Source organism: Gadus chalcogrammus, chromosome 17, assembly GCF_026213295.1.
Source record: "Gadus chalcogrammus isolate NIFS_2021 chromosome 17, NIFS_Gcha_1.0, whole genome shotgun sequence".
Taxonomy (NCBI): Eukaryota; Metazoa; Chordata; class Actinopteri; order Gadiformes; family Gadidae; genus Gadus; species Gadus chalcogrammus.
The window spans coordinates 595,761-617,150 of NC_079428.1; the positions used below are offsets into that span (position 1 = coordinate 595,761).

The 21,390-nt window shown below is 49.6% G+C and overlaps 2 protein-coding genes across 2 annotated transcripts; one reads left to right on the forward strand and one right to left on the reverse strand.

The window, feature by feature from the left end:
• Window positions 1-1,421: 1,421 nt before the first annotated feature.
• tbc1d19 (TBC1 domain family, member 19) lies at window positions 1,422-9,246 on the reverse strand. Its single transcript, XM_056575592.1, has 11 exons — window positions 8,938-9,246; window positions 7,739-7,992; window positions 7,582-7,654; window positions 7,423-7,468; window positions 6,022-6,097; window positions 5,377-5,451; window positions 4,815-4,878; window positions 3,466-3,512; window positions 3,253-3,363; window positions 2,233-2,305; window positions 1,422-1,713 (listed from the first exon to the last, which is right to left on the reverse strand). The coding sequence occupies exons 2-11, from the start codon at window positions 7,880-7,882 to the stop codon at window positions 1,586-1,588; spliced, it is 837 nt and encodes a 278-aa protein (XP_056431567.1). The 5' UTR covers window positions 7,883-7,992; window positions 8,938-9,246; the 3' UTR covers window positions 1,422-1,585.
• Window positions 8,811-16,812, forward strand: cckar (cholecystokinin A receptor). Its single transcript, XM_056576138.1, has 5 exons — window positions 8,811-9,216; window positions 10,413-10,664; window positions 14,472-14,733; window positions 15,679-15,806; window positions 16,157-16,812. The coding sequence occupies exons 1-5, from the start codon at window positions 9,093-9,095 to the stop codon at window positions 16,810-16,812; spliced, it is 1,422 nt and encodes a 473-aa protein (XP_056432113.1). The 5' UTR covers window positions 8,811-9,092.
• Window positions 16,813-21,390: the final 4,578 nt, after the last annotated feature.

Sequence of the window (21,390 nt, forward strand, 5' to 3'; positions counted from 1 at the left end):
GGTGGACCGGTTAGAGAGAGAGAGAGAGAGAGAGAGAGAGAGAGAGAGAGAGAGAAAGCATGGTGACGGGTGAGAGAGAGAGAGAGAGAGAGAGCATGGTGACGGGTGAGAGAGAGAGAGAGAGAGAGAGCATGACGACGGGTGAGAGAGAGAGAGAGAGAGAGAGCATGACGACAGGTGAGAGAGAGAGAGAGAGAGAGAGAGAGCATGACAGACGGGTTAGAGAGAGAGAGAGAGAGAGAGAGAGAGCATGACGACGGGTTAGAGAGAGAGAGAGAGAGAGAGAGAGAGAGAGCATGACGACGGGTTAGAGAGAGAGAGAGAGAGAGAGAGAGAGAGAGCATGACGACGGGTTAGAGAGAGAGAGAGAGAGAGAGAGAGAGAGAGCATGACGACGGGTTAGAGAGAGAGAGAGAGAGAGAGAGAGAGAGAGAGAGAGAGAGAGAGAGAGAGAGAGAGAGAGAGAGAGAGAGAGAGAGAGAGAGAGAGAGAGAGAGAGAGAGAGAGAGAGAGAGAGAGAGAGAGAGAGAGCAACAACTCCTTTGAAAAATGGCGGCAGAGGAAATCACGCAGGGAGGAAAGTCCTCTAAAACATGGTATTTCTACTTGACAGTGATTGGCCAGAGGGTCGAGGTCCTGCTGTCTCGGTTGGCTTCCAGTGCCTCGACCAATGGCACACATTCAACTAATTATGCGCATTCCTAATCTTGGCACTCAACTCAAACAACCATATCCCATCTGAGGACCTGACACAACACACACACACACATACTGCAGTGGAGCGGTCAGCGCACACACACACACACACACACACACACACACACACACACACACACACACACACACACACACACACACACTTTAGACTTTCATGGGATGGCAACGAGCTACGCGAACAGTAAGCCCCAGTTCATCGCCAAAGTACACAGACACAGACACAGACACAGACACAGACACAGACACAGACACAGACACAGACACAGACACAGACACAGACACAGACACAGACACAGACACAGACACGCACACGCACACGCACACGCACACGCACACACACACACACACACACACACACACACACACACACACACACACACACACACACACACACACACACACACACACACACACACACACACACACACGTTGTTATTCTAGAGAAGGCCTTGTGATTGGTGTGGATGAGTGGCTCTGTGTTTACCCTGGCATGTCCGAGAGGCCCCGAGCAGAGTTAAGTGGTTCTCTGGACTACTGTCCCCGATGACAATGGGTAAATAAACACAGGGCCTATCACCCTGAACGCCCGCGGGGTCCGTGGACCTCCCTACAGAGCACCTGACCCTGGGGGGGACGCTGCAAACGGTCAAACATGGGATGCATTGACCAGCCTCCCCCCACACACAGAGTACAGGTGTGTACATTAGTGAGTGTGGAGGACGGCCGGTGGAAGCAGCCTCACCTGGCCCGAGTCAGACTGAGTGGACTCTAGGGCTCGGTTCACCTGCTGTGGGCCAACGTGCAACAGGTTAAAGCATCGCCACACACTCAGCTGACCACTCACATGTTCATACAAGACAAGAGGTCATCACGTATAACAATATAGAAATATACATCTCTCAGTACATAGTCTCAGAGTTAGACTCGCAGAGTTAGGACAACGAGCCTTCAGCTTACCTTTCTTACCAACCTCGACGTGCTGGCTCTCAAACACGTCTGGAAGAGAGACGGAAGGGGAATGAGCAGTGGACCGAGACAGGGATGACCTACATTAGTGTAATAAACATCCTCGTGTTATCAGCCCAATGCACAAACACACAGCGAGACACAGCGTTCCTCTTTAAAACGTGAAGCCAGCTCGGTACGAACGCATACGAGTCCAGAGACATTGTTTGAGCGAGGACGGAGAGCCAGACAATAGACTGCAATCGACCACTTCTCTGAGCAAGCGGAAAGGACTGAGAATCCAATCCATTAAATAGTTTAAATAAATACATTTAAAAATGATAGAAGGACATCAACATCAAATGAACAATAACCTCTTTATGTTAGTTAATAGATTTCTCGACCACTTCTCTGACCATGCTGAAGGGACTGAGAATTCTAAAAGATATAATAATGAAAGAACATATATAATATGAACACATACCTCTACATATTAGTTCTGAGAACAATTATAAGAGATAATGAGTTGATTACGAGTCCTGCTGATCCCCAGACTGAAGCGTCTCCTACCTGGATGGAGGTTAGCCTCATCGTCGATGCCCAGCTGTCCAGACGTCAGGCCCAGCTCGGAGTACATCTCTCTCTGATCACAGGAACACAAGAGGCTCATCACAGCCCGGACATCACAGCCCGGACACCCCAGGGTGACCAGAGAGCTCAGAGAGAGACAAGCAGAGCTCATCACAGCCCGGACACCCCAGGGTGACCAGAGAGTTCAGAGAGAGACAAGCAGAGCTCATCACAGTCTGAGCATCCCAGGGTAACGGTGAGCTCAGAGAGAGACAAGCAGAGCTCATCACAGTCTGAGCACCACAGGGTAACGGTGAGCTCAGAGAGAGACAAGCAGAGCTCATCACAGTCTGAGCACCGCAGGGTAACCAGAGAGCTCAGAGAGAGACAAGCAGAGCTCATCACAGTCTGAGCCCCACAGGGTAACCAGAGAGCTCAGAGAGAGACAAGCAGAGCTCATCACAGTCTGGGCACCACAGGGTAATGGTGAGCTCAGAGAGAGACAAGCAGAGCTCATCACAGTCTGAGCACCACAGGGTAACGGTGAGCTCAGAGAGAGACAAGCAGAGCTCATCACAGTCTGAGCACCACAGGGTAACCAGAGAGCTCAGAGAGAGACAAGCAGAGCTCATCACAGTCTGCGCACCACAGGGTAACCAGAGAGCTCAGAGAGAGACAAGCAGAGCTCATCACAGTCTGGGCACCACAGGGTAATGGTGAGCTCAGAGAGAGACAAGCAGAGCTCATCACAGTCTGAGCACCACAGGGTAACCAGTGAGCTCAGAGAGAGACAAGCAGAGCTCATCACAGTACTACATTAAGTGCCAGGATGTACAACATACAATAAGTGTGTACATTAACTCCCAGGACGTGCAATACACAATAAGAGCGTACATTAACTCCCAGGACGTAAAACACACAATAAGAGCGTACATTAAGTCCCAGGACGTCCGAGCCACAATAAGAGCGTACATTAAGTCCCAGGACGTCCGAGCCACACTAAGCCTTCCCGCTGCTCACCATCTGGACCACGTCTCTGACACTTAGGGGCAGCTGGATGAGGCCCCAATGGCTCCGGGTGCTGACCTGCTCGCTGTGGTCGTGGTTCGGGTTCCGGAGGCCAATCAGCACCTTGGAGACATGGGTAATGTAGTCCTCAGTACGAGGGAGCCGCAGTCACTCACACAAGACCAGGAGATGGATGGGTTTGGTTGAGGGGTCGATAAAGTTTACCTCCAGGAAGTCTTTAGGGGCGTAGACGGGTCTGAACTGACTGAGATCTGCAACAAACAAGGTCACGTCATCAGCATAACTGAAGCTGATCTCACAAATACCATAGTCCAAACACAATTGGCATCGGCAGCATGTGGCCGGAAAGTTGCTAGTTCGAGATGTCCCTAAGCAAGGCACCTCATCCCGACTGCTCCTGACGAGCTGGCTGTCGCCTTGCATGGTGACTCCGCCGTCGGTGTGTGAATGTGTGCATGAATGGGTTAATGTCAGGCAATATTGTAAAGCGCTTTAAGTGGACACTGGTTAGAAAGGAGTCCATCTACCATTACAATCGCAGTGTTTTAACTCTGAGCACCCGGAACCTTCCTCACTCCAGGGACTGCGATGGTTCCTCCGTTTTCATGGTTTGAGTTTGAGGTCGGGAGCTACAGCTAGGGAACGGGAACGGGCTCAGGGCTCTGAAGGGTCCGGTCCGACACGGCTGACAGGCTCTGCTCCTCAAGTGGACTTCCTGAGGACGTGGAAGTCCCGAGTGCCTTCACGTGCACGCCCGTCAGGAACAGTGCACGGTGTGTCCCCTCCCTCCCCCCGTCCTGCCCGTCATTATCACACATCGCCCCGAGTCGTCTGGATATCTTCACCGGCCCGTTAAAGTGTTTACAGACACGGGACAGCGCCCTGTCCCAGACGTTCCCAAACATTCCCTACCCCCGAGCTCCAGATAGCCTTGTGAGGACCGCTCGGCATTCTGGGAGCGCGTCTGGCCAGGCTCAGCGCGGGCAGATCGCCGTGCGTTCCGATGCTCGCTCTGCCCCGGGGCCCGTAAACACAGGACCAGCGGGGGCTGCGTTCACGCCGTCGAGGTGCCAGTATCTCCAGCTCCCCGTCAAACCGGCAGGTGTTTACGGGACTGGAGGGCGTCTGTACGCTCTCCTCTGAACCGCGCAGCCAGGGCTGCCACCCTGGACCGCGTCTGAGCCCCCTGCCAGCGACGGCACCGGGTGGGAACAGGAAGTCACTTCTGTTGGCCGCGTGTTTAGTTGCTGACTTATCTGCGAGTTCAATCGTTGTTCATTCCGATCGATGGAACCCTCACAGTGGAGCAAACGTAACAGAACACCACTCCTCACTACACATCTGTCGTTTAACGAGAGCCTCCAGGAAGGGCTGACGGAACGGAGGAAGAGAAAATAAAAAAGACCAGCTGCTAGGAGAGAAGGAATCCATCGCACAAGGTGAAGCCCCCAGACAGGCAGACAGACAGGCAGACAGACAGTCATATGAACAGAGTCTCATTGGTGGAGCCGTCCCCATGCTGACGCCTGATTGGCCGTGGTGCAGCGACCCACCTGGCTCGTCCGTACTCATCTCGTTCCACTTGTTGGCCAGTTCCTTCTGCTCAGCAGCAGGCCGCTGGACACACACACACACACACACACACACACACACACACACACACACACACACACACACACACACACACACACACACACACACACACACACACACAGTCATATAGAAAACTGTATTCTTGGATGCTTGTTATGTCAGTGACATGCTCTGGTTAATAGTCATTGCTTTTCCTGTTTCATCTGATCAATACAAATTTAATTATTTTAGTGTTTGATTATATTATTCAAGAAGGAAAGGAGGACAGCTCCGTTGGTGAAACACCAAGCAGATTCCATTCACACCTTTAACAATTAATAAATCTGTAAGAAACTAGAACAATGTGAATCTAAAACGGCCGCCCCACCCTAACCCAACAGCACCACATCTGTTAATTGCACAGCTGTTTTAAAATGGCTAATTAGCTGCAGTAGCTTGCAGGGGCATCCTGACATAACATGTAATCAAGCACTCATTTGGACCAATCAGAGGGCGGGATGATGCTGATTGGCCAGAAGGTACCTTGCGGGCCAATGGGACGCCCAGCTCTGAGCTCATGCTGCTCAGGCTCTTCAGGACACGCCTCTCCCAGCTGGCCTGCATCGTGGAGCACACACACACACATATAAATACACACACATATAAATACACACACATACTTTAGAAGTTGGAGACAGGCAGAGATTATGTCAGATAGGTAGAAGACGAGAGAGAGAGAGAGAGAGAGAGAGAGAGAGAGAGAGAGAGAGAGAGAGAGAGAGAGAGAGAGAGAGAGAGAGAGAGAGAGAGAGAGAGAGAGAGAGAGAGAAGAAATGCAGACTGATAACAAGAGTGAGACAGACAGAGGGTGAGGTAGAAGTGTCGGACACAGACACACACACACACACACACACACACACACACACACACACACACACACACACACACACACACACACACACACACACACACACACACACACACACACACACACACACACACACAGCCAGAGTGACAGAGACGCAGACAGAGAGAGAGAGCGAGAGTAAGACAGACAGACAGACAGACAGACAGACAGACAGACAGACAGACAGACAGACAGACAGACAGACAGACAGACAGACAGACAGAGGGAGCTGTAGTGGGAGCAGCAGACGTGTTGACGGGGATGGGAGGAGACAGGCTGACCTGAGCGAGGCGCATGTAGAGCAGGGGCTCCTTCCGATGCTCGGGGGGGGTGGGCAGAAGGCTGAGGGGGGGCTGGCTGCGGGGGGGTGGGGGGGGGGGGGACATGGACGTGGAGTCATGTTTGTGGATTGCATTATTTTTAGAGAAACTGAATCACGACAGAATAAACCTTGTGAAGGATCACGTTGTGAATGGACAGTGCATGCACGCGTGTGTGTGTATGTGTGCATGTGCGTTTGTGTGTGTGTGTGGGTGTGTGCACGTGTGTGCTTTGCTTTCACACAGATGTGGTCCACCATGCCTTCTGCACAAAGACAGATTTAATATGGGAAGCATCAAAGATTCAGAACCAAACAGCACCTGACAGAACCCGTTCATCAGACCAGAAAAGCAACCAAAGCCGGACTGAATCACTGCCGCCATGTTGTAGCGGAGCTCAGACCAGACGTAGTCCTACTGAGACAACTGTCGTAATGTAACCGTCACACCCCCCGGCTAGGGAACCAGGCGTGAGTGTGACGGACAAACACCTTGGAACCACGTTAAATAACTGGAATACAGCTTATAACCACGTTAAATAACTACAATACAGTTTATAACCACGTTAAATAATACAATACAGTTTATAACCACGTTAAATAACTGGAATACAGCTTAACCACGTTAAATAACTGCAATACAGCTTAACCACGTAAAATAACTAGCATACAGCTTATAACCACGTTAAATAACTAGAATACACCTTATAACCACGTTCCATAACTATTATACAGCTCATAACCACGTTAAATAACTGGAATACAGCCTATAACCACGTTAAATAACTAGAATACAGCTCAATACAGGAGTCCAGGTAAAGACCAACTGATGTTAAACTGGATCAGAAGACACCAGCAGCACAACAACGCAGCTCACTAAACCCGAGTGAACGCAGCCTTCAGAGACACTGGCTGTCCTACTCTGCTCCTCAATTATACATCATAAACTGAATTATACATCCAGGAGTTAGCTCCGACGGCTAGCTCCGACAGCTATCGACCTGTCAGGACGCCTCAGTGATCAACAACACGATGCATGGAAACCGTGCACGAGAGTGTGTGCGCGTATTAATGCATGCGTGTGTCTGTGTGTCTATTATGCATGTGTGTGCGTATTTATGCGTGTGTGTATTTATGCATTTTCGTGCGTATTTATGCATTTGTGTATTTATGCATGTGTGTGATTTATGCTTGTGTGTTTACACGTGTGCGTGTGTCCTTCTGATAGGCCCGAGTAGCTCCTACAACAGCGGGTCTAACAAGTTGCCCATGTTATTACTCCATCATGTCATTAAGCACTATTATGCCCAATAAGAGGAGTCATGAACAATGATCAGTGAAGAGTGATCAGTGAGTGACTTACACGTGCATCTCCCTGTAAACCGCATTATGCAGCTTCTTCTCCCAGCCTGCGGACAACACAACACCGCATTACAACCACGGCCCGTCAACGAGTGAACGCACATCTTAACATCACTTGCTGGTTGTTTGTTGTGCATATGAGGCGCACGTTAGAGCTCACCTGACACTCTGAGGAAGTGACGCACGTCCTCTTTCAGAGACTCGAGTTTGATTTCGGGCTGGTGCAGACAGTCCTGAAAACACGGGGCGCGGACGACGTTCAGCGTGACACACATACACACACCTGGTTCACCTTGGCCGCGGCGCGAGCGACTCACCTTGGCCCGCCGCTCGAGCTGGGAGTGCAGGTGGCTTCCCTTCAGCCGCTGCACGAGCTGGGCGATTGTGGCGGACAGCTCGCGCTCCGTGCCCCCGTCAATCATCTCTGCAGACAGCTCGCGCTCCTTCCGCCCGTCCATCATCCCTGCAGAGATTCGGCGGTACTGGTCCACTTCCCCCGGAAAACAGCAGCAGCCTCCCTCCGTGGTTACCTAGCAACGGAGGACCGCGTCGCCATCTGCGGAAACTCGACCTGCGACGATTGGTTCCGGCCGAGTTTCGACTTTCCTTAATTGCGTCTTTTATAATGTTTTGTTAATAATTGTTGCTTTATTCACAGAAATTATAGTCTTGGATTAAATGTAGGCCTATCTCTATGTAGATCTATTCTGACTGGATTTAGAAACATGGTTTCCTTACAATGTTGACCAGGGTTCGGTTTGATTGACTCTCACTTTACTTAAAGTATAATATGTAATAATATTATCTCCTGAATTAAATGTAATCGCACAATTCCAACTAATAATTACAGTACAGTATACAGTATATATATATTTTTTTAATATATATACACACACATACATAGTATTACATATACATAAACACACATACATATACATAAACACACATATGTATATGTGTGTGTGTGTGTGTGTGTGTGTGTGTGTGTGTGTGTGTGTGTGTGTGTGTGTGTGTGTGTGTGTGTGTGTGTGTGTGTGTGTGTGTGTACACATATATATACACGTGTGTGTATATATATACACACACACTATATATATATATATATATATATATATATATATACTGTATATATACACATGTACATATATATGTATATCCATCACATATACATCTACAAACACACACACACACACACACACACACACACACACACACACACACACACACACACACACACACACACACACACACACACACACACACACACACACGTATATACATATGTCCTCATATATATCCACAGACAGAGCAGATATGAGTGACACATGGTAATAGAAAGACGCGTCATGCTGTCAGAGCGCGCGGGAGGACTCCGCGCGCAGCCACGACTCCACACGCGATGCTTCCCGCGCCACACACGGCGGAGCGCTCCAGCCACGCGCAGCAGCCCCTCGTCCTCCTGCCAACTTTCATCTTATTAACCATTAATATCTCGAGTACATCTTCTCTCTCTCACCTCGCGGCCACCATGTCTGACAGACCTCATCCTCTCCGTCGGGGTCCAGGTTCAGACCGGTTCAGAGCCTCTGTCTCCGCGGCTCTCTGGTCTTACTAATATTATTGATATTATTAACATTATTAATAACCAGTGTTGGATTGACCTCGCGCGCCATGGAAACTTCCACGCTGACGGACCTGCTGCTAAATTCCACCGACCTCAACCGGATCCTCTGCAGCTTCGGGATCAGGAACCAGTCCGAGTGTGAAGACCTGGACTCTCCGCCAGAACCCAAAGGTGTGTGACCGGTGGGCTCCCAGTGGAGACTGGTAGCTCCCTGTACAGACTGGTTGTCTCCCAGTACATTGACTGGTGGTCTTCCAGTATGTGACATGTTGAGCTTCAGGTCTCAGTTGACAGCTTCAGGAGTAGGTCTCAGTTGATTGACAGCTTCAGGTTCAGGTCTCAGTTGATTGACAGGTTGAGGGTCAGGAGGAGGTGATGGGAAGGATTCAGTCTCAGGTCAGATCAGGTCAAAATTGCATTTTATAAAAAATAAAAATACAAAACACTGTAATGTTTGAGATGTTATGGATGTTTTCCTGTTTGGTTGAGGCATAATTGCCTGTTGTCGTTTAATGATCTAATTTATTCAGTTAAAATCAATTCAAACAAACGAAGGAATAAGACCATAACATACGGTGTTGGCTGGATCTTATTATAGCCATCAGCCAGCAGAAAGACCAATCTCGTCTTTTAGTTTTATCTCAGAGTCTAAATAAAATGCAACCCAAAAATGGATATGTCTAGTCTAGACCTTTAAATAATACACGAGGCACTGCATGCATACCCATACCCGTCATGTCAGATTTTACTACGTGTACAAAGAGAGTGTGTGTATGTGTGTGTGTGTGTGTGTGTGTGTGTGTGTGTGTGTGTGTGTGTGTGTGTGTGTGTGTGTGTGTGTGTGTGTCTTTGTTTATGTGTCGGTTTGTGTATGCGTCTCCAGTAGCTCCACGACTACATGTGTGTTTGTGTCTCTTTATATAGGTTTGTGTGTGTGTCTCTTCTGTGCTCCTCTAAAACATGTGTGTGTGTGTGTGTGTGTGTGTGTGTGTGTGTGTGTGTGTGTGTGTGTGTGTGTGTGTGTGTGTGTGTGTGTGTGTGTGTGTGTGTGTTCTTGAGTTGTATGTTCACGTGGGGTAATGTCACAAAAATGTGGAACCGACGTCCTGCCGCGACGGCACCTGAGATCGCCTTGCTCAGCTGTCTCTCTCTCCCGCCTGTCTTTAACTATCTCGTCCCGCATCTGTTTACCTGCCTGCGCTTATCTCCATCCATCTCTCTCTCTCTCTCTCTCTCTCTCTCTCTCTCTCTCTCTCTCTCTCTCTCTCTCTCTCTCTCTCTCTCTCTCTCTCTCTCTCTCTCTCTCTCTCTCTCTCTCTCTCTCTCTCTCGCTCTCGCTCTCTCTGACCCGATCCGACCCGATCCAGACATCAATGAGGCGGTCCGCATCGTGCTGTACAGCCTCATCTTCCTCCTCAGCGTGCTCGGCAACACCCTCATCATCGCCGTGCTGGTGCGCAACCGGCGCATGCGGACGGTCACCAACCTGTTCCTGCTGTCGCTGGCCGTGTCCGACCTGATGGTTTCTCTGGTCTGCATCCCCTTCACGCTCATCCCCAACCTCATGAGGAACTTCGTGTTCGGCGCTGGCATGTGCAAGCTGGTTATGTACTTCATGGGTGAGCACTGGTGATCGCCGTTTGGCTGTGGAGGTCTCAGTGGTGTCCAAACTGTGGATCGCGAACCTAAAAGGGCACCAATTAGGTCCCATCAACACTCAAAAAAATATTTAAGCCCAAAAGTTAAAATGTATGCATTTCAATTACATGACAATTTTCCATCTATTTTGATCACATAACTCCAATGTAAAAAATGACATTTCAATCCATGTTTATTAATCATGTTCATTCAACATGAATAAATTAGATAAACTCAACATTAATCAATTAAATTGGACTTACTCAGGTATTATGCATAAACCCAATGTATTTGGTTAGATTACATGAACATGATTAATAAACATGGATTGAAATGTCATTTTTTACATTGGAGTTATGTGATCAAAATAGATGGAAAATTGTCATGTAATTGAAATGCATACATTTTAACTTTTGGGCTTAAATAGTCTTCACTGTACCTCAGTTTTCGTATTCTGCTGAAATTCAGCTACAACAATCACTGTTTACAAAAACACAAGTTAAATATCATTTTGCGAAGAAATAAGAAGGTAGGACATACATTAGAGCAATTATCCATATTTATTACGACAACAAGGAGCCTGGAAAGGAATTTGGAAAATAAATAAAAAACAAATACATTTATTGACAGTTGTACAAATTAGTACAATCTCCTGTGTGTGTGTGTGTGTGTGTGTGTGTGTGTGTGTGTGTGTGTGTGTGTGTGTGTGTGTGTGTGTGTGTGTGTGTGTGTGTGGAGATTGAGATTGATCCAGAGGCAACTGTTTACAGTTGCCTCTAAATTACAAGAATAACGCTGAGCTCAATACCTGCTTGATACTGGTGATATGTCACAAAGTTTACACTCCCACATTCACACAAACCTGCAGAAAAAAAAGAAAGGGTGGAAGGGACAGATTAGCTGATCAATATTTTAGTAGAGAAAACCCAACAAAAAATGCCACTAATACTTACTATTAAGAGGTTGCCCTGGTTTTCACAAAGTAAATCCAAAGAGAGAATACCTGAATATGAAAATTGAGGAAAAGTAGGCTATAAGTGACAATTCACACGAGACGATAAATGTAAGTCCATGGGCATGAATCCCCCCCCCCCCCCCCAACAGCCGCCATTACCAACTCTCGTCCAAAACTGTGGTAATATGGCATCTTTGGACGTTTTAATACATTTGGAGATGGCAAAGTATAGCATATATTCGAACTGTGTTTTATCAAAACAACCACGTTTTCATAGATTACCAGTACACTCCCGACAACATGCAAAATAAGCACCCATAATATTATGTGTGTGAGGATCCAATAATAATAATTGTTTAAAATGCCCAATGATTCTTAATTTGACTTTTAATTTAAAAAATAAAATAAAAGTCCCACTTGGCTTTTTAAGCCTTGTCTGTTAGTGAGCAGGTGTCACCTCCTCTGGATCAGGGTTAAAGTTGACTTGAAAACAGGAATGTTTTCTAGGTGGGGCCGGTTTGTATCTCTCTCAGAGACCGTGGAGGTATTCACAGGATGTGACCTCAAGCTTAAAGAAAAACAGAACAACCTCAACAACTCATATAAGCTGTGGCGAAAATAATTGACTTCGGAATCTCAAATTCCTCATCTTGCCATTTTATCGGATTAGCGATGGTTTTCCGACACATATCTGCGCTGTTATCCTGGTCGGGTTTCTGACGTTTCCTGCCGGTCGGTATTATGTGGCCGGCTAACCACGGCGCTGTCATGCTAGCGGTCCGGCCGTCCATCTCGGGCAGGTTAACCCGTTTACCCCTCTCCTCTCGGGGCCGGGGCGATAAGGTGGAGGTATTTATCAGACAGGATCTGCTCGCCTTGGCGTGTCAACAACCAGCTGATGGAGGAGCCGGTTTGGTAGAGATAGTTCTGGAACCCTTTCAAAGGGTTGGTTTAATCTACTGTCATGCAGCTGCTCGGGTCAGGCTGACTCAATAACGTTGAAGGCTTCCTTGAATAGGATACTGATTAAGAATAATGTATTTTTAGGACACTTCGGACAGCAAAATCTTTGATTACATTGTAGAGCTTGATCTTAGGAAGCTACTCGCAGCATAACAAATACATTCATTGAGGTAATGGGGGAACATGATTCTTATAGGGAAGTTCTTCTTATTCTTACAACTCACATCGTTGGTCATTAATACAAAGGAATCAAAGGTGAGCCATGACCATGGCTCGTGAAGAGTTAAGGATTGGCGGGAGAGACCAATTGCAATACACTCTGGGTGAAGTGGACATGTCTGCAAAGCTGCAAGCCAGGCTGGGGGACAGTTGAAGGAATCTACACAACAAAGTAGTCAGTCGATCGGCCTCAGTATCACACTGCAGTGGCGATGAAAATGCAAACTACCTGGACACCTTGAAATTAGAACGGGAGGCATCTCTAGGTCCAAGGGGAATACAAATCCCTTTTCAATTTACTCGTAATTATTGAAACAAGCTTTATCTAATTTGTATATAATTGTATATTATAGTTACGATTAATATTTCCACCACAGATTCACATTCCAATTAGCACAGTCACCCTGGTTGGATTTGGCTTTAGCAATGCAGTCAATTAGGAGCTGAGAAGTGTTTGTGTTTTGACAGACTTTGTCTAAACTTTAGATTTAAACAGTGCAACACCTCAGACCGGAGGGGAACACAGCCAGTAGTTCACCACGGCTTAGAGGAGCCATTCACTCAACCGATCAGCGTCAGCAGAGAGGGACGGGAAGCTCTAGTGGCTAGGGCGACTCCCATCTGGAAGGGTCATGGTTCGATTCCCAGCCCCTACAGTGTACCTCCAGGCGTCCGTGAGCAAGGCGCCCTAACCAGGGCTTGGAAACTAAATCATTTTTCAATCGTTCTGCTCCGAACGGAACCGGTATATTTAACGTTTTCGTTCTTGCGTTCCGCGTACCAACATATCGTTCCTGAACCGGTTCGGAACGTAAAATAACGTTCGTTCTTAACGTTCCGGCAGTGTTATTGGGTCTAGTCTCTTTTTGTGGTCGATATAGGGTGACCAGATGTCCCGCTTTGTGCGGGATAGTCCCGCATTTCCATTCATTTGTACACGTCCCGCAAATTGAGACGTTGTCCCGCATTGTTATTGACAGTCAGACTCGATTTTTGAAATGCGTGTTTTATAATCTGGCATTTATCAAATAGCTGTGTGCAGACAGCAGTGAGGGCTGTCACCAGGGAGCGGGCGGGCTGTCTGATCATGTCAATCAAACTTGGACGCGGACGCAGTTTAAGGGCACGCCCACCAACAAGAGACAATGCAAAGGCGATATAGTGGACTCGGTTCATTTAGCTCACGTTACCTTTGTCGAAGATAGAGCTCAGTGCAACTGTTGTTTCTAAATGGCCTCTCGCCAGGATGGTGGTGGGAATTTGTGACAACTGAGCTTAGCGGGCGGCGAAGTGAACGCGGACACCGTATTTATTTATTTATTTTTCAGGAAATAGGCTATGCTTTTGTGAAATTTGTATAGGCTATATAGAGAACGGAAAACGTTATTAACCGGTTTTGGGGATTTCAGAATAACGTTTCTGTTCCGGAACAGTTGAAGACCATTTGGTTTTCGTTTCCGTTTCCGTTTCCGTTCCTCGTAAAATTCCGTTCGTTTTCGTTTTCGTTCCTTGAACCGGTTCGGAGCCCTGGCCCTAACCCTTCTCCTCCTCCAAGCATCTCAAACCAGAGTCCCCAGAGCCGCTCCCACTGTTTGGTAAACAGGAAGCCGGTGGTATTTCCTTACAGGAAGTGAGCGTTGTCTGTCCCCAGGCGTGTCGGTGAGCGTGTCCACCTTCAACCTGATGGCCATCTCCCTGGAGCGCTACAGCGCCATCTGCAACCCGCTCACCTCGCGCACCTGGCAGACCAAGTCGCACGCCGTCAAAGTCATCTCGGCCACGTGGGCGGCCTCCCTCATCCTGATGCTGCCCTACCCCATCTCTAGCACCCTGAGGCCCTTCACCCGCATCAACAACTCCACCGGCCACATGTGTCGCCTGGTGTGGCCCAACGACGTCATCCAGCAGTCCTGGTGAGCAGAAGGCTTCGTTACCCGCTTAACCCACGGGGCAGTGGCACGTCGTTAGTGGCGCCTCGTTAGTGGGATCTCGTTAGTGGGGCCTCGTTAGTGGGTCTTCGTTAGTGACGTCATGAGTGGGAGGGATCAACCTCTTATGGGGCGGGGCACAGTTGGTACGGTGGTCCACTGGGTATGCTGGGGTGTCGCCCTGTCAATCACGTCGTACGTCTGGGGTGACGCTCCCATTGGTGAGGTCACTTACGGGTAGATATTGAAATGGTTGTAACAATGGCTGACGCCTGTCGCTTTTGGATAGCAGTCTGGTGCTATTGGGAAGGGAAACATGAGATCATATTGTTGGGTCAAGGTCAGACCAGCCCTTTAAAAGTATTAGAAGTCACCCTCAGGCTCTCCCGATATGGCTCCGTGCGTTTCAGTGTGATGAAGCCAGGCTCTTTACCGCTGGTCTGTGGTGCCTCAGCAGACGTCCTCAGACGCCGTCGGGCATCCCTCACGTTTTAACTGCTGTCGGAAAGCCTCCGCTCTGCGTTACGAGGGCCGTGAATCTCTTTTATACGGCAGAGTGCCTCACTCCAGACTCCCCCCCCCGCCCCAGGTCGGGGCTGAGGTGGTTTATGTCCTCCATATGTTTGGTTCTCTGTACAACTTGTTATCGTTAGAACAAGAGTTAGCTGTCGGCTGGAGACCCAGGGCCAGCGTCACGGAAACAATGGAAACGCATCGTTAACGACCACTTCCTGGTCCCAGGCTCGTTGGTCTGTGGGCCGACGGCCGCACTCACACACCTCCGTGCCCACGACTCTGTTATTAATACCGTTGGGGAAGGAGGGGAGGAGGGTGTCTCTTCCTGGCAGGAAGTCCCAGAGAGGGACTTCCTGCCAGGGGTTCATTACTCTTAAAGACGCGCCGGTCTTTATATTCTGGACTCTTCGTCAGGTACGTGTCTCTGTTGCTGCTGCTCTTCCTCATCCCGGGGATCGTGATGATGACGGCGTACGGACTCATCTCGCTGGAGCTCTACCGCGGCATCAAGTTCGAGATGACCAACAGGAAGAGCAGCCGAGGTGAGTGAGGAGGCGGCCTCCACGCACGCCGTTTAAACGCTCCCATTCATCATCAACCAGGCTGACAGTCCGGCGCCTGGGTACCCCTCTACCCTGGGGGGCCCGTACGGACCCCTGGACCCCTCTACCCTGGGGGGCCCATACGGACCCCTGGACCCTGGGGGGCCCGTATGGACCCCTGGACCCTGGGGGCCCGTACGGACCCCTGGACCCCTCTACCCTGGGGGGCCCGTACGGACCCCTGGACCCTGGGGGGCCCGTATGGACCCCTGGACCCTGGGGGGCCCGTACGGACCCCTGGACCCGGTGAGTCTCTCCGTTAACCACCCTGTTCTCCCCCCCTCCGGCAGAGAGACAGTGCAGCACAGGAAGCATCAAACCTGGAGACAACGACGGCTGCTACCTCAATCCCTCCAAGAGGAGGAGCCTGCTGGGAGGGGCGGGCCCAGGCAGCGGGGTCGGAGGCGGAGCCAGCGGCGGAGGCGGAGCCAGCGGCGCGTCCACCAAGGCCAAGCTGGGCCGCGTCTCCGGGAGCAGTTCCACCGCCAACCTGGTGGCCAAGAAGCGCGTGATCCGCATGCTGCTGGTCATCGTGTCGCTCTTCTTCCTGTGCTGGACGCCGGTGTTCGTGGTTAACGCCTGGCAGGCCTTTGACCGCCGCTCCGCCCACCGCCTCACGGGGGCGCCCATCTCCTTCATCCACCTGCTGTCCTACGTGTCCGCCTGCGTCAACCCGCTCATCTACTGCTTCATGAACAAGCGCTTCCGCCAGGGCGTGCTGTCCACCTTCTCCTGCTGCGCCCGGGGCGCCGGTCGCCACGCCGACGGCGGCGGGAGCACCAGCAGAGGCTCCGCCTTCCGGAGGTCGGCGGGGAGCAAGAAGGGGAGGGGGAGCGGGGGCGGGGGGGCGGCGGCGAACGGCCTCAGCCCCCCCGGCGGCGGCGGCGGCGCCTGCGTGCGCTTCACGTATGTGCGAGCGCCGGCCGGCGGCGAGCCCGAGGCCTGAGGGGGAGGAGTCACGCGCCCGGTCCGGGCGACTCGTGACGCCAACGCCTCGAGGTGACGGGGAGGATCCGCCGGGCGCCAGGGGGGTCGTGACCGTGTGATTGGTTGACGCCCTGCCGAGCCCTTCGTAGGACTATGGTACGGCTTATACTCTGCTTCAGCTTGTTATGTAGCGCCAACCGTAGGCAGAAGACCGCCACCAGGGGAGATTACCGCTGTCACCGCCCATCCATCAATCAAACCCCCCCATCTGATTCGACCCTCACCGTATTATTCAAGCCATCGTCCAAAAGATCTGTCTAGTTTCGACCCTTTAAACAACTTTGGACATAGTTCAGGCAGCAGACCAGCTCCGTACCTTATGCTAGCACACCGGACGATCTGCAAGTGTGTTAATCCGATAATAGGAGCACATGTTTGGAGAAGGCCAGCGGCCCAGCAGCTGTATATGTCTGAGGCCGCAGTGTTTGGACAGGATCTCCTGGAGCGCGGCACGGTGTAAACCAAGTCCCGCACAGCTCTGCTGTGGACACAAACAAGATTAGCAGTCGAGGCTCGCGGCGCGGCTTCAACATCTCGCTTTGTTTTTATATATTCATCTGTGGTTGAGCAATGTATTCCTAGTTCACAGAGCCCGAGGAAGCCCATTACAGTGTTTTTGTTTGTTTTTGTCCTTGAGCGCCGTGTGTGTGCGTTGATGTCGTACTGTGTGCTCGGGCCGTTTGGTGGGACTTTCGACACCTGCCTCCTTCTTCAAAGAACGCCGCGGCGCAGACGGAGCCGTCTGTGTTCAGTGCTGTATAATCTCTGCTCTGTCCTTAGCGGTGTGTTTCTGTCACATGTACTGCGACATCTGTCTCAAGTCTCTTAGCCTATGATAATCACGTGTAAACCAACTGCTGTAGACAACCTCCCAACACAAGTCGTACTGAGGGATGACCTTTGACTGTTAAAAATACCCACATAGATCACGGTAATTAAGGCAGTTAAATCTGTTGTGACATTTACGAGGTCGATGACAGAAGCTCATCTAACGGTCGTAGAGCAGACAGGCGGTCCTGACTCATCGTTTGAACCCCGACCAGATGAGCCACCTCTGGCTGCCCAAATAAAGCCTTCTCAGACGAGCAGGCGGCCAGAGGAGACGCCGTTGGCCACGGCACCGTGGGGGCTTTTATCGGCTTTACTCTAAAGTGGATTCAAACAGTCGTTAACGGCCGAGCCCAGAGCCGACCGGAGGTAGCACCCAAAGCTAGGCCAGCTGAGCAGGAACCCCAGAGACCAGTCAGTTGTACGGATTGTAATGGTCGGTTTCACACGCACGAACGTCTCTGAAGGTCCCCGACCGACCGGAGAGGATGCCAGCGGCCATGTTGACGTTGTAGAAGGTTTGTGTGTTCATCTAATCTCCGGCAAGGTGTGGCCTGATGACATCAATGCCAAATGAACCCAAATAATCACCAGACACACAAGGTCAAATTTATATCTTTTTTTATTTCTTTTTGTTTTTTTGCCAATATTGCCAATATTTGTTTTCTTCTTTCAATGACATACGGCTTTGAGCATGATCGGAAACTGCAATATGTACAAAAAACAAAAACTATTGTATGTTATTATATAAAAAAACTGTCCCCTTGTTTTTTTTTTTCATTTTGACGTTATTGCTAAATGTTACAAACGGCACCAGATTCTACCATCAGCAACCCTTTGAGAGCAGTCTACTACCACAATGACTCTGTTGACCGTTACTAGTACATAGGAGAGAGAGGGGGAGGGGGGAGAGAGAGAGTGGGAGGGAGAGAGAGAGAGAGAGAGTGGGAGAGAGAGAGAGAGAGAGAGTGGGAGAGAGAGAGAGTGGGAGGGAGAGAGAGAGAGAGAGTGGGAGGGAGAGAGAGTGGGAGGGAGAGAGAGAGAGAGTGGGAGAGAGAGAGAGAGAGAGAGAGTGGGAGGGAGGGAGAGAAGCCAGCCAGATTCAATGAATCTGGCTGAGGCAAAGCGAAGCGTAAACCAGCGAGCGAACATTCCCCAAAAGGAACATACAAATAGAGAGGAGAGGGTGAGAGAGAGGAGAGGGTGAGGGAGAGAGGAGAGGGGGAGAGGAGGAGAGATGATGGGAGGTGAAAGAAGGGTGTAGCTGGAGAGATTTGAAAAGAGGGCAGAAGCAGAAGAAGAACGACGCAGTCTGCGCCCTCACTGCCAATCAGTCTTTAAGGAGGACGGTTGGGTTCCCCTTTAATGGCTCCACACACACACACACTCACGCGCACACACACACACACACACACACACACGCACACGCCTCTTTTTAAAAAGCTGCCTCGCCTGCGCCCTGTTTTTTATAGCAGTGCATGAAAACTGTTATAAAAACACATTTGGTATATTAGAGGACACACACATTATTCAGAGCATCACAGCTGCTTTTTGAATCAGAACAAACATGATGAATTGATTAGACAGGTCAATAAAAAATAATAAAAACAGGAACAGATCTGCTGTTAAGTGACGATGTCTCTCCAAAGCGCTGCGGATGCGTACAGAATGAGATGTCAGACCCTAACTTTATTCCTCCGTCTCTCCTTTTGGAAGAGCTATGTAGCCATGGTAATGGAGGAGGGGGAGGTGGTAAAAAAGGCGTAACATGGGGGGGACCCCCATGACGGTGACACGGGAAGAGGGGGGCCGGTGATGCTGTCTCACGGCCACCTCCACCATGCCTACCTCGGCCACAACTCAACACTCAAGTCTCAGAAGATTGAAAAAAAAAAAGGAAGAAAATCAACCGTTGTAAACTGGGAGTCCGCTCAGATTGTCAAAGGGATGTTTGAGACAAGACCACATAGTGGGGGTGGGGGGGGGGTCACCCCCATATAAAACAGCAGAGCCCAGGGGAAGACGTAGAGAGTAACACAGACCCCGCTCAGGTGAAAGGATTCTACAGTAAGTTTTGGTGATGGCTATCCTAAAGAGTAAAGGTTTCAGGCTGGCTGGAAAGTGGATTTTCACAATAAAAGTTGTAAAGAAGAAGAAGCGCTAATTCGACAGATGCTACCGTCGATGCTAACACCATATTATATATACAGAAAGTATCGGCTGATAGCACCTAGTTTTGGACTTTTCTCGGACAGGAAGTGGGCGGTTCTTTTAAATACGACCCAGCATGTGATATAAAGCACTTGGTTGACTTTTTTTGTTTCATTTTGTTTTTTTACATTTTTTACATAAAAAAAGTGGAGGCTATGTACCAATAATTTAAAAATATTAATATTACAATGTAAAATATTTAACATCATTGACAAGGTAAGGGCAAGGTTACTTTGGGGCGGGGGGGGCATAATTTATATATAACTTGTCTTTAATTTGAGTGTGCAAGCGAACCCCTTCTTTTTGTTCCTTGCAGAATTCAAGGTGGTGGTTTCAGGTGGAGAAGCTTCTGGAAGCAGACATTCATGACAGCAGAGTGAAGCACCCCGAAGAGTTCACAGCTCCCTGGTGAAGTCCAGCATTCATTCATACCAAAAGCAAAGCGAATATTTGGTGTGGCGCGAACACACGCTAATTTTTGGCACAAATGGCACAAACAACGCAGTTATTACGTTATTTATTTCAAATTTCGCAAATGCGCCTGATTTACGTGTTTGCTCAGTTGAATACTTTAACTTTGGAACAAATTGAGCTCGGTGCTGAATCGGTGGCGAGGGGAATGTTCGCTGGGCGTAGCAGACTGGAGTTCTGTCCAGATGACGTGGAAGACGGCCGGACAGACGTTTCTGCCAGAGAGTCGACCTCGAGCGACAACACAAGTGGTTAAACACACACTTTCAAAATGGAGTTCAGACTCGATTTTTCTTTGTACTAATCCTTTTTCTTTTCAGTTTCAGCCTTGGCCCTGCTTAGAACACACACACACACACACACACACACACACACACACACACACACACACACACACACACACACACACACACACACACACACACACACACACACACACACACACACACACACACACACACACACAGCTGGCTGGTGAGCTAGTGGTCAGGCAGACATTATGCGATCGAGAGGAGAGCAGTATTGCTGAATGTTTGGAGTCTCATCGTCGGACGTGAACACATAAAGAAGGCCTTTTTTTAGTTTTCGGTTCTTCCTCGGGAAACCTAACATCACGAGACTCAAAGACAAGTGTGGCTGCTTTCTAATCGTGAGCGCACACACACACACACACACTCACACAGGTTTCTGCTAATTCAAAACCTCTTTTTCCAAGAAAAGGTGAAAGAACCAAAGGTCATAGCGCTCCGAAGTTTGTACCACGAAAATAAATGGAAGGTCATCGGTCACCATAGTAGCAAAACAACAACAACAACAACAACAATGACAACAACACGACAACAAACAACCAACCAACCAGCGCGGGAGGCTGAGTGGAGGCCAGCCGCCTCAGAAGGCAGTTCCACTATCGGCCATCTTGTGTTGTTCTGTTTGTTCGAGCAGTCACACAAAATGGAGGACGATTCACAGCAGGTGGCGCTCGCCGCGGGACGCCACCCGAGGACGGGGGAGGGGGGGGGGGGGGGGG